The sequence below is a fragment of the Harmonia axyridis genome, chromosome 6 (genome assembly GCF_914767665.1).
Source record: "Harmonia axyridis chromosome 6, icHarAxyr1.1, whole genome shotgun sequence".
NCBI lineage: Eukaryota > Metazoa > Arthropoda > Insecta > Coleoptera > Coccinellidae > Harmonia > Harmonia axyridis.
The window spans coordinates 22,664,221-22,678,578 of NC_059506.1; the positions used below are offsets into that span (position 1 = coordinate 22,664,221).

The window sequence follows — 14,358 nt, forward strand, 5'->3', positions numbered from 1 at the left end:
TTTTTAGGAAATCTTGATATTTGAAACTTTTAGACATCGTGAAGAAATAATATAGCGCTAGGATCAGGAAACGAGCGTTCACAAAATAAATCATTCCAAAGAAATTCCGGAACTTCTGACAGAGAAACGTTGATGAAAACAAGATCAATTCCGGTTCACATCCAAACTCTTCAGAGACAGACGAGAGAGTATTCATTCATAATAAATATCCCTAATGAGATTTCGATAGCCCTTTTTCCAGTTCCCAAAGTGTCCCTTGTCTGATGAAATTACAGCCAAAATCAATTTGCCCCTTTAATTCCAAGCCAATCAACATTGGAACTTTCCTATCATCATCCGCATAAATTGTCGTAACTTATTGTACGCCATTTATTCCCCCTCATTTACATTGTAACTTTTTGTTTTGTCTTCTTCCTGTTCGAAGTTTGTTTCAGGAATATAGATTCGGCGTGAAGTTGTTATACTACTCGAGATGGAAATCAACTCGTGAAACAAAATTAAATATTTATGTTTCTGGTTGGATTGGGTGTCGGGCAAATGTCGAGATCCGACGTAGTCCTGTCATTTTACAATAAACTAGAGGATTTATTAATGATCCTCGTGATGAAATACAAGGACATTACGATGGATGTAGGTAAATTTCGAGTTTACTAATTCATTGGAGATTGTGGTATTCACGTTTGAATATCAATGAATAAATGTGGAATTTTCGAATAGACATAACCAAAGTAGTTTATTATCCTTCAAAATATAAAGTTTTCACACACAGAAACATCTTCACATGAATAAAATAAAAAATCAAAATTTGTGAGCTAAAAATTCTGTGAGACTATAACACGAATTCTCTTCGAGTAATTTCCTCATCTCCTTTTAAAAATTGGCATGTTTGTGAGCCAGGAATGGCGTCATCCCATCAAACGATGAGGTGAGATTCATTAATGATGAATTCGTGCAAAATTCATGTAACTTCCGAGCGAAAAGACTTAGAAACTTGAAATTTTCAGGGTGTCGCGGTTGAGTTCTTTAAACGACAATATTCGACTACGGGTTCCGTAAATAAGGCCGTTGAAAATTTTTATTTCCTGATACTTTCTGCTTTCAGACGTAGAAAACTAATTCAATTTTCACTAGTAATACCACTAGAGGTCAAATTATTTCCGGAAATTTTTTCGAGCTCATGAAAATTTAGATTGAATGAAATTTCTAAAAATATTCATGAGCGAGAATTAAATTTGACCTCGTGTGGTATTTGGTAAAAAAAATTCCACACCAAATGTGTTTATTTCCAACAACATCAATTTTCGTCTTCATCAAGTACTCTGAATCAAGAACAAGCAACTTCCAATCAACCTGCCATAGTATATAATAATTGCGTTTTTATATAAACATTAATCATAATAATAATAATAATGTTTATTTGAGAACGCTCTGTTACAAATAAACTTAATCACAGAGATAGATAATCTATCTGTGCGTGATAATGGTCCAAAGAATTAAGAACAGCTTGTAGTTGAAATGAATCAAAATTATCATGTGAACAAATAAAAATTAAATTGCCAAAAAGAATATTGTGGCATTATGAACGTCAAAAAATTTTTTAGTATAATTCGCTGTTGGGTACCCACGAGGAAAAAATATCCACTAAAATTCATCCGTTGCGATGATGATTTGTCAGAAATACACGTTATAATTGGTTAAAAATCACATTGATTGCGTTATTACCCAACTGACAAACTTGAGAGTTTGAGAGTAGATCTAAAATAACAATTTCAAGCTTCGTGTAAAATTTCAAACTGATTTCAATTAACAGAACCATAGGGAATTTGAGAAAATAATAGGATAAGCAATACTCGATTATTTCGGTAATCAACAAACAAAAAAACTGCTTGAGATTTTGCGCGTATAAGTATAAAGAGTTTCTGAATTGAAGGTACAAATGGAAATAGCAGATTCCTCGAATCATATAAAAAAAAAGTCCTATACACATTTTTTTTATAGGATCGTCTGAACTAGAAATTGAAGCAGAATATCGAAACTGTCAAGCACTGAAGTAAATTCAGAGCTTTCCTCAATTTTTATCGGTGTAAATGAAATCAATTACATTTTCTGTATTGACTGTAATTGTAACTTTGATGCAGAATCCACTGATGCGAAATCGATATCAGGTGATGTGATAAGATCCATTCAATTCCATTGTTATTCAGAAAAATAAAAACACTCATACGATATACATCCAATTCACAGAATCACTATTCAAACAATCTCTAAAGAATCGCATGAAATTTGTAAAAAAAACGAATTTCTCCATTCTCCAGATGGCTATTAATTTGATTCGAATTCTAAAATGCATCCTCCTTTTTTTAGAATATAGTAACCTAATTCTTTATATTAATTCTGACTGACTTTAGAATCTACGTCGCTAAATACGTCCTTGAATAGTAACCAATCATTACCAGATTCAATTAGGACTAATAATGGGTAGGATACACAATAATTACTGTAGTTTCAAATTACAAACGATTCGCTTTTGAAAGTCTTCATATAGTCATAATTTGCTGGTAATCTATTTTTATGATACATAATGCACTTCAGCGATGAACGAAATTTGCCTTTCCATTTTAATGACACAACACAGAAACTAGACATTTCATCAGTGAAAAAACATCAGTTCTGTAGGTGTATATGTATCAATAAGGTCAATTTTTGACCTCTGGTTCAATAAATACCAATACGAATTTAGATCCCAGCTCCCAGATTCATTACAGTATTAACAACAGCCTGCTGTTGACAACTAGGTTCACGGTGTCAGTTAAATATAGCAAAACGGAGGTGACATAATGAACCTTTCAAGGCAGATTTTTTTACATGCAAATAAATAAATTTATTAGATCAATGAATTACCCCAACTTAAAAAAAATGTAAACAAAAACCTTTGAAATTAACAAATAACTAATAGTCGCCTCAATTTATAACTCATTATACAAGGTTTGACTACGTCAATCTCTAGGATAATGCAGATTCCTGATATAAAAAATCGTCATAATACTGAAAGCAGAGAGAAAATGCTGACAGACTCAAAAATTCGATGCTTTTATTATGTGGATTTTTTCGTCAATTGATATACCAACATTATCCTCAATGTTTGACCTGTTCATACCGAACACCCTGTATATAGAAAATATGTCTATTGAATGATTTACCTCACACGTGTAGAGTGAATAAGGAATTCAAGGACATTTATTAATTTTTTAATCGTGTTTAGTTTCTTTCATTCACTCAAACACGGTGTATTTATAATTTAATGAATTATAAATGTCAGTAATAATGGATAATTTATGGTTAAATTTTGACTATGCTCTTAACGATTCATGCTAATCTTTTATCTAATTGTGCTCAACAATGGAATGATGATTTTGAGTACGATAAATTTTAGTGCAATTACAATTATTAGTTTTTTGCCGAATGATTTTCATCTTTCTGGAGTTCAGAGTAAACTGAATTATGTTAATTAATTTTATTATCTATTTTACCATACTTCACCGTATTCAAAACCATAGACAAATTTTTTTTTATATAGTAAATTGTAGATGGTGCGTTCAAATTTTCTGGGTATTTTGATATTGAAGTATTATGGTGAAATTAAGTATGACAGTACAGTGCATCCCATTTTGGGTGAGACAGCCAGGTTTCTCGCTTGTTATTTAAGATAGAGCCTTGCGGTTTTCACGTTCCTGTCCTACTTTTTCGTGAAACTCAAGTTGGTTTAATCAGATTCTGCATAACTGTTTCCGTTCAAAAGATACAGGGTGATTTTGGAAATTGATACTTTTCGGACACCTCCTTTATCTCCGAAATTATTAGAGATATTGCTGAGCTGAAAACTACGTCTGAATCAGAATTCTGCGTAGAATCCAGTGGCGTACTCAATTTTTTTTTTCGGGGTATGGTTTTGAAGATTCAACACAAACCTATATTTTTTTTAATGGAACACCCTATATATCATTACTTCGTTGAATTCGTAATTTTTTTCCCTTCAAAATGATATAATACTATGTAGGAAGGATGTTCAGAAATGTTAAAAAACACTAAAACGTCAAATAATGATGATTTTCTGTAAATGGGCCATGAATTTTCTATGTTTCAATAAGATGATTATTACTTTCGATTTTTAAAAGTAGTAGGTCATTGATGACACGAACATCCTTGTTGTTATTATGGCTACTATGCATTTGGGAGCATTATTTTATCAAGTAGGCATTGGAGGGAAAAACCAATCTGATCTAGCTGTCATCGCTATAAATTATTGTTATCATTATTGATTCTTCTTTTCTATGGGAAATCCATTGCCCATTAACAAAAAATCATCATTATTTGATGTTTTAGTGTTTTTTTAACATTTCTGAACATCCTACCTACATAGTGTCATATCGTCGGCTAAGACTGTAAATCTGCTATGTCCATAATGAACAATTTCACAGGAGACCAAAAAAACCGTACAGTACAGTGTTATAATAATAATGATAAGAGAGTTTATTCAGCGATATATCATTTTGAAGGGAAAAAAATAACGAATTCAACGAAGTAATGATACACATGGTGTTCCATTAAAAAAAACATAAGTTTGTGTTGAATCTTCAAAACCATACCCCGAAAAAAAATATTGAGTACGCCACTGGATTCTACGCAGAATTCTGATTCAGGCGTAGTTTTTACCTTAGCATTATTTCTAATAACTTCGGAGATAAAGAAGGGGTCCGAAAAGTATCAATTTCCAAAATCACCCTGTATCTTTTGAACGGAAAAAGTTATACAGAATCTGATTAGACCAACTTGAGTTTCACGAAAAAGTAGGACAGGAACGTGAAAACCGCAAGGCTCTATCTTAAATAACAAGCGAGAAACCTGGCTGTCTCACCCAAAATGGGATGCACTGTACAGTAGTTCGTCCGATCCGGCCCTAAACACCCCAACTCTCGATCAGAAAAAGCTAAAAACTTGGCCTCAGAACTCTGGAATCTATTTTTTTATATTTCCGACAAATTTCTCACCGAATTGAAAAGAAATTGTCTGAACCATGTCATTATTTCGCATCAATACAATCAATGCAATTCACCTAAATTTTATCATCGATATATTAAAATATTTATTTTTTCAGAATTCATACAACTCAAAATGATAGTTTGCGTAGAATGCATTATTATCAACAAAAATACCAGATATTATTAATCACGTAACAATAGGGTTTTCCAATAAAAATGACACAATTCAAAATGGTTGTAATGGCGACAAGTCTATTATATTTTGACGTTTCTCAAGTCATTTGTGTTCTGTAGGTTATACCATTGAATCATGAAGAGATACACGATTCAAATACGTTTAGAAATTGTTGAATATTTTCATCAAAATTCAGTGAATGGACTAGTTAAGTGATGTTGATAATACTATATTTGACACGATAGAATCAAAATATAGAGCAATACTGATAAATCAATGAAAAAAATTTGAAAATCCATCAATAAATGACTGAGAAATAGATTATTTAAATTTACGTATTTTAGCGCGGAACGTCTTTGGTCTATGACGTCACGGCTCTTGCCTGTGATCGCTACACCATAAATTACGTTTAAATACTTAGCCGCGCCAAGGCTCTCGCGCCGTTTGTAGTTGTACAGTGTAGTTTTAACTCGAGTTTTGTTTTTATGTCACCATAATGGAAGAAGGCTTCGTGAAAGGACAGAGTGACAATTTGCCTAAAATAGATATATTCGCAGTGATGGAGTTTTTTCTTCAAATCCATCTTATGTCAGTGCATAAATAAAAGGAGTTAAACTTTTCAAGTAAGTATCTACTTTTGAGTTTGCTTCATCATGGTTCAACTTATAACGATGATTCATTTAAAAAACGTTTCATAAACAGTTTGTAGTTGAGTACTGGTTGTTGAAGTCTATCAATGGCAAAACATATTTATGTGAGGAGTAAAAAGTAAAAAGAAAAAAATGTAATTTATATGTATGAATATAGTAAGTTATTTCAGCCATCGTGTAACGAACAAAACACGACACGAACGGCATAAGTGATTGTACACCAATGAATTCGTAAGCACTCTGCGATTACCAGTCGTCTTGTGTGTGACGTCACGACACTTACACATACTATGAAATTATTCTTCCAAGCGCAACTTCAAAGTCCCATAACTTTTTCATTTCTAGAGATATTTCAATGATTCTTCCACATTTTTGTTTCATTTTACTTAAATTTTTAGAATTAATCCTTGACAAAAAAATTAAAACTAGTCCATTGGTGAATACTGAGATAAAAAATCCTGAACGACATTATCCAGTTGGGAGGGAACACCACCACGTGGCTACTCAGTTAAAAACGGAATTAGAGATATTTCTTCTTACAAATCACATTTTTATGGGTTTTTCACGCAATTTCCTTAAACAATGATCTACAAGGAAAAAAAGTGAATATTTTTAATTTGCAAAAGGAAAAAAAAAGAAATTTTGGTAACTTTGCGTTTTTCGCAAAAAAAAAAGTATGATATGTAATACGGATTAGAATGTCAACTTTCAACACCCAGAATATCCGAAATTACCAACACACAAATGTGGCATATTTTCTCCGATCATCACCATTTGATGATGTAAATTTCAGAATGTCCATTAGTCGCAATTCATTACAAATTGTACCCTTTTAATCCTAAACATCACGTATTACAAGCTTAATTTGTATTATTTCAGATGGATTCTCGTTTACGCCGACATGTCGATGAAAATTTCACGGAAAATGGCCATAAACGGAAATGCAGTAGATGGTCATTTGGCTGATAATATTTTCTGATTTGAATGCAACGCATTAAAATTCGATTATGAATGAGAAATGAGAACATTGGGAATTGATATTTCATTTTTGAAATAAAAAAGGAGGAAAGCAGACTTGTTCATTCATGAATCAATTGCACTATTTGATAATGCACAACTGTATATATGTATATCCAAGGAAACAATTGACACACGAATGAACGCTCAAACTCTTTCCTAGCTTTTAGCATCTTTTTATATTCTACTTAAATTTTCCAGACCATGCTATCAGCACAAAATTTCACAGAAAGCTTTAAATTCTCATCCTATTAATATCATTAAGAGGGATTTATACCACGTGACTTTCTTGTGATCTGCCAAAGTTCAACTACCCTCTGATATACCGTCTTTTCTATCACGTGCAAAAATTCAAAATACGTTTTTACGTCTTCATTTTTAATTTCAGAATAAACGCATTTCCAGCCTTCGACAAGACTTTTTGTATAATAATGTTATGTGAAAATTCATTAAAAAATAAATGTTGGGAAATTTATATCCGAGGTTATATCATGCATATATTTATTTAACAAAAAAAATCATCTTATTCTTTTATTTCCATTCCAAAAAAAATTATAAAAAAAGACTTTCCGCAATGACGAACTTTTTAAAATAAATAATTGTGAAAACCTAGTAGGAATCGATAGTCTTCAGCGTAAAATAAAGCATACTAATTTTTCAGACATTCTTAATATATCACCTTGTATACATCCAAAATCCCAAGTGGGTCAGAACTATTATCTGATCTAATACATTTTTTCTCTTTTTTTTTGCTTGAATTTTCTGATTTGATCTTTATTGATGACGCTTGTGTCTAAAATTCAAACATTTTTAGCCAAGAGTGGTCTTAAAGAATTGTTTTGAACTAATTGATGGAGAATTTTGGGTAAAAATCAAATTTTACATTTATAAATAAGTATCAAGTGATTAAATATTTTTTCAATACGAAAAATATAGAAACGTTCAATCAAGTCTTTATGCGAAATTTCGAGGAAAAATAACAAGATACATATTCAAACAAATAAAAACTGCTGACATCATTATTGTCCTCCTCATTTTTTTACATTTTATTGCGAATCGATTTCATAACATGAATGTCTACATAACAGTAAGTTGTTAGGACGAATCGTATTTTTTTTATGATATTATATAGTCATCAGCTGTACCATCTAATGGACAATGTTCATTAACCATCTGGTTAACAATTCCTTTTGCAACAATACGCTACTTTCATTATAGCCTTCGAATCGGCTTTATTTTGGAAAGTATCACGCAGATAGAGCTGCTTAGTTTTAACATAGAATGGACACCTACTTAATTATACGTTGCTCATTATCCTGTAAGGCAGCATTATATGCAAACCAAAATCCTACCTGTGTAGGGGTCGATTAGAATTCAGCAAACGAGTTGGCTGATTCTTTCTGGAATATTCCAACCAGAACTCTTAGTCTTATTAATATTTGCAATACTTATTTAGATGTAGGAAATCCTGGGCAAGTTTCAACATCCAACTGGAATTCTTGTCGATTTATCACTTGTGAGTGATTCGTAACCATTGGACAGGTAAATATTACGTGATAAGCGATGAATTTCAAAGATGAATAACATTATATTATCATAGTAACGCAAGAGGTTGAATGTACTTTCTTTCATCCTGAAAAATCAACATAAGGATGACCTTGAGGTTGGCTAGATCTTCCTTTGCGTCATCTCTTTTCTTGTATCGATTGAATACTAACCACTATCAGTAGAATACGTTTTGAGTCATTGATTTGTATTTTTATCGTTTCATTGAAACCCTGCAGAACATAATTAGCTTGTACTGTATATTCTGTGTTTCGTAACTATTTCAGGAATAGCATTATATCAATGAATATTGCAGAATCTAAACATCTTTTGAGGAAAATCTCAGAGAGATACTAAAAATTAAAAAATGAAGAACATTGATGATAAGACATAATTCCTGAAAGATGTAGTCTCCCTTGAGAATTTTAAGAGGAAAATAACATCAATAGTTATTCCTCAAAAATTGAAGACACACCAGTGACACTTCTGATTCGCAGTAAAAGAATCGGAAATATATTATAGTAAAATGAAACTAATTCTTATTTCATGAGAATTCTGAATACGAATATGCATGATCACGCTTGAACTAAGCTTTAGTGAAACTTGCATCATTTTTTGAGGTAAATGCCATTGTTTCGATTGGCGTTTTTGTTTATTATGTGTTAATATATGCAAAATAGATTTTGTTCAGGAAAGAAACGTTCGACTTACGTATTCCAGTAAAAGTAGATAATGATTGATTTTTACCCACTTCAGGTTCTAAAACAATGGATTTCTCAAAACTGTCTTGATCGAAATATTGATATATTATCAAGATGCAGTTATCTTATTGTCTTCTAGATGTATGTCAGATATATTCAATTCATTAATTAATTCGTATGCGTTTTCAAATCGGTTTTCAATTAGTTCTCTCATATTTCGTAATTATTGATAACTTACTTTTGAATTATTTGGGGTAGTTTCCGATACAATATCGAACTGAATCAAGTGATATGCGATAAAAGATTGAAATGGAGATTTCAGAAAATTTCCTATTCTCTAATCATTGCTCTCGCAGATTCGGCATTTTGATTCGAATGACCATTTTTTTTTATACAACTACACGTGTTTTTTCAAAAAGGAATATGGAACAATTAAAGAAAAATAATTTTTGTATACCTATTTAAAATTTCATACCAGGTGACAAATTTTCGCAAGAAAATTCCAGAACTATCTGTTCCATATGAGTTTTTTCTCCATGATTCAAATAAAATTAAACAAATTTCCATGAGTCAGGATAATTAAATTCCACAACGTAAAAGGAAAATTTCAACGACCAGTGATTAGTCGCCTAAATATTAATGAAAATAAACAATGAGGCAAGTGACATTGAACAAAAAAATCACGCGTTCTCTGTGTGGAATGTCATCGAACTTGGTAGGTACTATTCACAACAGCAGGGTATGTCCAAAAAACTCATTAAAGGATGCATAAATCCCCTACTTGACACATAAAAAAAATCATTTGAAAGAAATAGCAATAAACAACAATAACATTTGGAGAAGTCAATTATTAGTATTCTCCCATAGAAGTGAATTTATTCTTTAAGTTTTGTAATACATAATTTTTATATGCTTATTAATTGAAATCTTTTTTTTTTTAAAAGGTGTATCATTCCTAAGGAAATTTTGAAGGATGAATGAGTAGAGCTAACCTCATTGAATAATTGGAATAATGTTTTGTATGTTCTCTGAATGGACTTAATCTTTTGATTTACTTTTTCTAGAGGTTTATTTGAATATTCCAAATTTTTGTGATAGTAAAAATATTGTGGTAGGTAATCTAAAATGAGAAAAAAGGAATCAAATGATATGAAGTTTCAATATTTTGTTGGAAATTTGGAAGGAAATAGAAAAATTGGTGGATTCACATAGATTCAAATATGTAAGTATTTGTTTTAGATACTTAGATATTTAATTTTTCTATGAGTACCTATTTTTCGGGAGATAATATAAAATTTATTGATATAATTCTGTTAGTTTCTTTCGATACCTATAAATATTTATTGATCTTCTGCGAGATATTCAGTTTTTAGTATTCGTATTCAGAATACCAATGAAGACATTCACCACAATATCTGAAGTGGTATTTCCATCTTCCCAATCAGGATAACCCTATTCGTGCCAATCTTTCTGTTGACATCACCTGAGAGAAGACTTGGAACAAACAACCAATTTATGTATCATCGCACAGGACACAACAGTTAGATGCGCATCAAATTCTGGTCTATTTCTGGTCATTCAATTAAGAGCTATATACGCTCCAATAATTACTAGTTATTGTATAGTTTGTGTTCCAATCCAAGAACGTCCATTCGAAAAATGATAATTCGGCCTTGGTTCCGATGAATCAATTACCATACAACTATTAAACAGGATACTCCCCAAATATACGATGTTTATGGTTTTTTTCTACACGAATAATTTGTTGAAATTAGTTGAGTATAAAAACTTGTAAACAACAAGTTGGCTTTTTCACTGCACATAAAATAAAGCGACTATGTATATTATTTTCAAAAATTATTCATGGGCTAGAAATTGACGTATACAGGGTGTTCCAGAATTGAGGGTTCAATCGAAAATGGCAGATTTTTCAGATCATTTTATGGAAAAAAGTTCTATAAACATGGGCTCTCAAAAGCTTTGTTTTCGAGGTACAGATTTTTTTCAAATTTTCTTATCGAACCACCTTCCCTTCAAAAGATATTCAAATTATATTTGGCATAAATATTCCAATTCAAGTTTTCATCATATGCTAAATATGAATGCAAATCTACAGAGTGATATTTTTTTTGGAACAGTGCCCGCTTCTTTCCTACAGAACTTTTTTTTGATGTACCACTGATAGTTTATAAAAATGAAAAGAGAAACTTTGCTCCAGTACAACACTTTTTAGTTTCTTGTAGTTTTGTCGTAACTGTAGTCCTATAGGACTACAAGAAACTAAAAGAAATAGAGGAGTTTGCGGGCCCATGTTTATAGGACTTTTTTCTTTAAATATCCAAGGAATATCTTATTCTACTCTGCTCCTATAATTTAGGGACATCCTGTATTTATTCTTGAGATTGGCATATCTTTGAAGGACTTGCGTATACATCACGGAGTTCGACTTGTTAGATCATAGACTTATTTTTTTTTTTATTTGAGATGTACTGGAGATTTTACGCCATGCTCCATAATTTGTTATCTTCAAGAATATCTTAATGAATATTAAAATACGATGAATATCATGGTGCTGGTTAAAAAACCGGCAAATAAAAAAAAATCCCAAATTATTTCCTGAAACAATTTGGGATAAGACTTTGATCTACCTATGAAAAACCGAAAAATAAAAAAATTTCAAATTAATTCCCGAAACTCTTGGAGCTAAGACTTTGATGTACCTATTGAAGATTATATTCAGTATCATTATAAATTTACAATTCCATAATTATATGTAAAACAATTTCCTAGTTTTCTTCATTTTATTCCTTGATTTTCATTGTTTAACATTGATCGATGAGATTATGGACTTGGAAGAATCAATGGGGTAAAGCAGCAATTCTTTGTACCATACCTATAGCACTTATTTGAATAAAGCCCAGACTAAACAATAAGAATACATGCTTTCCTTGGATCACTTTTAAGGCGTTTTGTAGCTAGAGCTAAGTTTGAAAAACAGTTGCTTTAGTTACACCGTAAATTTTCTCACAAAAGCAAAACAGTGTTTTATCAATACACGAAACTCGTTTTTATCCATTTTTCAAACAACAACAAATAGAGCGTCCCCTAACCGTCCTGCCAATGTGTTCCGTGCGCACGATAACTCTCCACAAACATTGAAAATCTCAAGGTAGATTAGAGGTCAGAATATCTCAATTGAGTTGGTTCCGGAGTTCATTCATAAGAAACTATGTTTTCTAAATAATTGAAAAAATACCGATAAGATGGGATTGAAATTTGGAAATCAGTTACAGAATAGTGAAACGAATGTTAACGCAAGATGATAGTATCATTAATTTTCTCAATAAATATTTAATATCTCAGAATCTAGTCTGTCAGATTTCACTGAAATGTTATGCCTCGTTGAATACTTAAATTTGTATAAATTTTTCATGTACTCTTTTTTTACTCTATTCCCTGTATACTGTATCTATTTTTGTTTGTTTATGAGCTTCAAAAGCATAGCCTCTGCTCTTGACTTTTAATTAATAATAATAGTAATTTGTTAAGTTCATTCAAGTTTTTCTGATCCCTTAACTCGCCGAATCACAGAATATCTATCGGAAAACGTATTGATTTTTTACGTATTTATAGGGAGTCTCAAAGAAATATCAAGTTACAGAAATACTTATAATACATACAAGGACGGAACTTTCGTGGGGTGATTTTTAATTTTTTTTTATTTGGAAATTGCAATTGTAAGATCGATTTCATCCAAAATAGATAAATTTCAATGAAGAATGTTCTTATTTCATGAGTTGGTATCTATATCCATAATAACATTTATATATGAAGGGAAAAAATCGATCCATTTCGAAAAAATTATTCAAATTTTCATGGTATGTCACTTAGAGGTTAATTTATTCATTGCATTATATCAAATGGTTTTCAGGTCCATGAGCATAAATTTAAATAGCCGCAAAAACTACTGGCTGTCAGTACTTTTATGTTTTTTTTATGACGTGTAAAATTATTAGGTTTATAAAAATGAGATTTCCCATCCCCATACATAGATACCTATGATGAATGATTTTCAAGAACAAAATTTCAATGTACAGAATCAAAAATCAAGCCACTGTTGACTCATCTTGTTGACAAGCAGTTTATTTGAAATGGCTGAAATGTAAACAATAATTATGTAAGCTTTTTCCGTCATTCAGAATTTTATAAACAATCAAAATACTGTTATAACGCAAACTTGAGAATTAAGAAAAAGCTTCTTCATCAAATTCGAGAAACGGCTGTAACTTATAACAAGCCAAATGTCACGAAATTAATGAAATGAATAAACACCGATATTTTTAGCCCGTATATTTTAAAAATACGTTCTCATTATTTTACGTCCGGTATGGTAAATACGACATATCTGAAAAATACTAATTGAAAGCGGCAAAAATAAGGAATATTTAATAATTATTTCCTTATCGAATAAATACAGTAAAACCCTTGATAAGAATTCAGGTGAACACTCGATATCCGAACAATTATGGTCCCTTTCAACACTTTGTGAAGATTATTAACTCGAATATTTGGCACACTTCCGAATAGGTCCCTCAACGTCATTTAGCATTGATTTGTATTTATTTAAGGATATTCACCACGATAAAATCGATCGAAATAGACCGGTGTCAAAAACCTAAACAACGTCCTCAAAAAATTAAAAACACAACAAAACAATTAAAAAAAAAACTGAAACCAGATGCACACTATATTCGAACACCACTCACCTGTTATAAAAACCGCTGAAAATAATGCAAAACTGCGTGTGAAAGATTGAACAACTGGATGCATAATACGTCGTCTCTCTTCAACTCGGTAAAAAAACTCTGGATTCACAAATTCTCGGCAAATTTCACCTTCCGGATTACGATTGTCACGTGTAAAAAGCGCTTCCGGGCAAAGCGACTACACTCCCTCAGAGTAAACGGACGACTTGCGAGAGTTTGAAACTTGCGAGAATTCAAACGCGAAGCCAAGCCAACGCGTATTCCGTATGTAACGTGGCTGCCGTGTTGCCGGAGGTGGGTCTCGGTCTCGCATTTGAAGAAATCCTAGACGAAGTTGGTGTCCTAGATAAGCGAGACTGAGGTGCAAGGAATTCCGTAGCGTATTGCTAGTAAAAGTAGAATTTTTTTTTCTTTTCGCGATGTATGGATTTTCCCATAAAAATGAAAAAAATTATCATTTTACTT

General features: G+C 31.6%; 1 protein-coding gene across 1 annotated transcript in view; it reads right to left on the reverse strand.

The window, feature by feature from the left end:
- The window catches only part of LOC123682979, a 120,767-nt gene extending 106,644 nt beyond the window's left edge, over positions 1-14,123 (reverse strand). Inside the window, exon 1 of the mRNA XM_045621839.1 lies at positions 13,894-14,123. Within this exon, the coding sequence (XP_045477795.1) occupies positions 13,894-13,957 (64 nt within the window). The 5' untranslated portion in view covers positions 13,958-14,123. The remainder of the gene's footprint in view (positions 1-13,893) is intronic.
- Between the last annotated feature and the right edge of the window lie 235 nt (positions 14,124-14,358).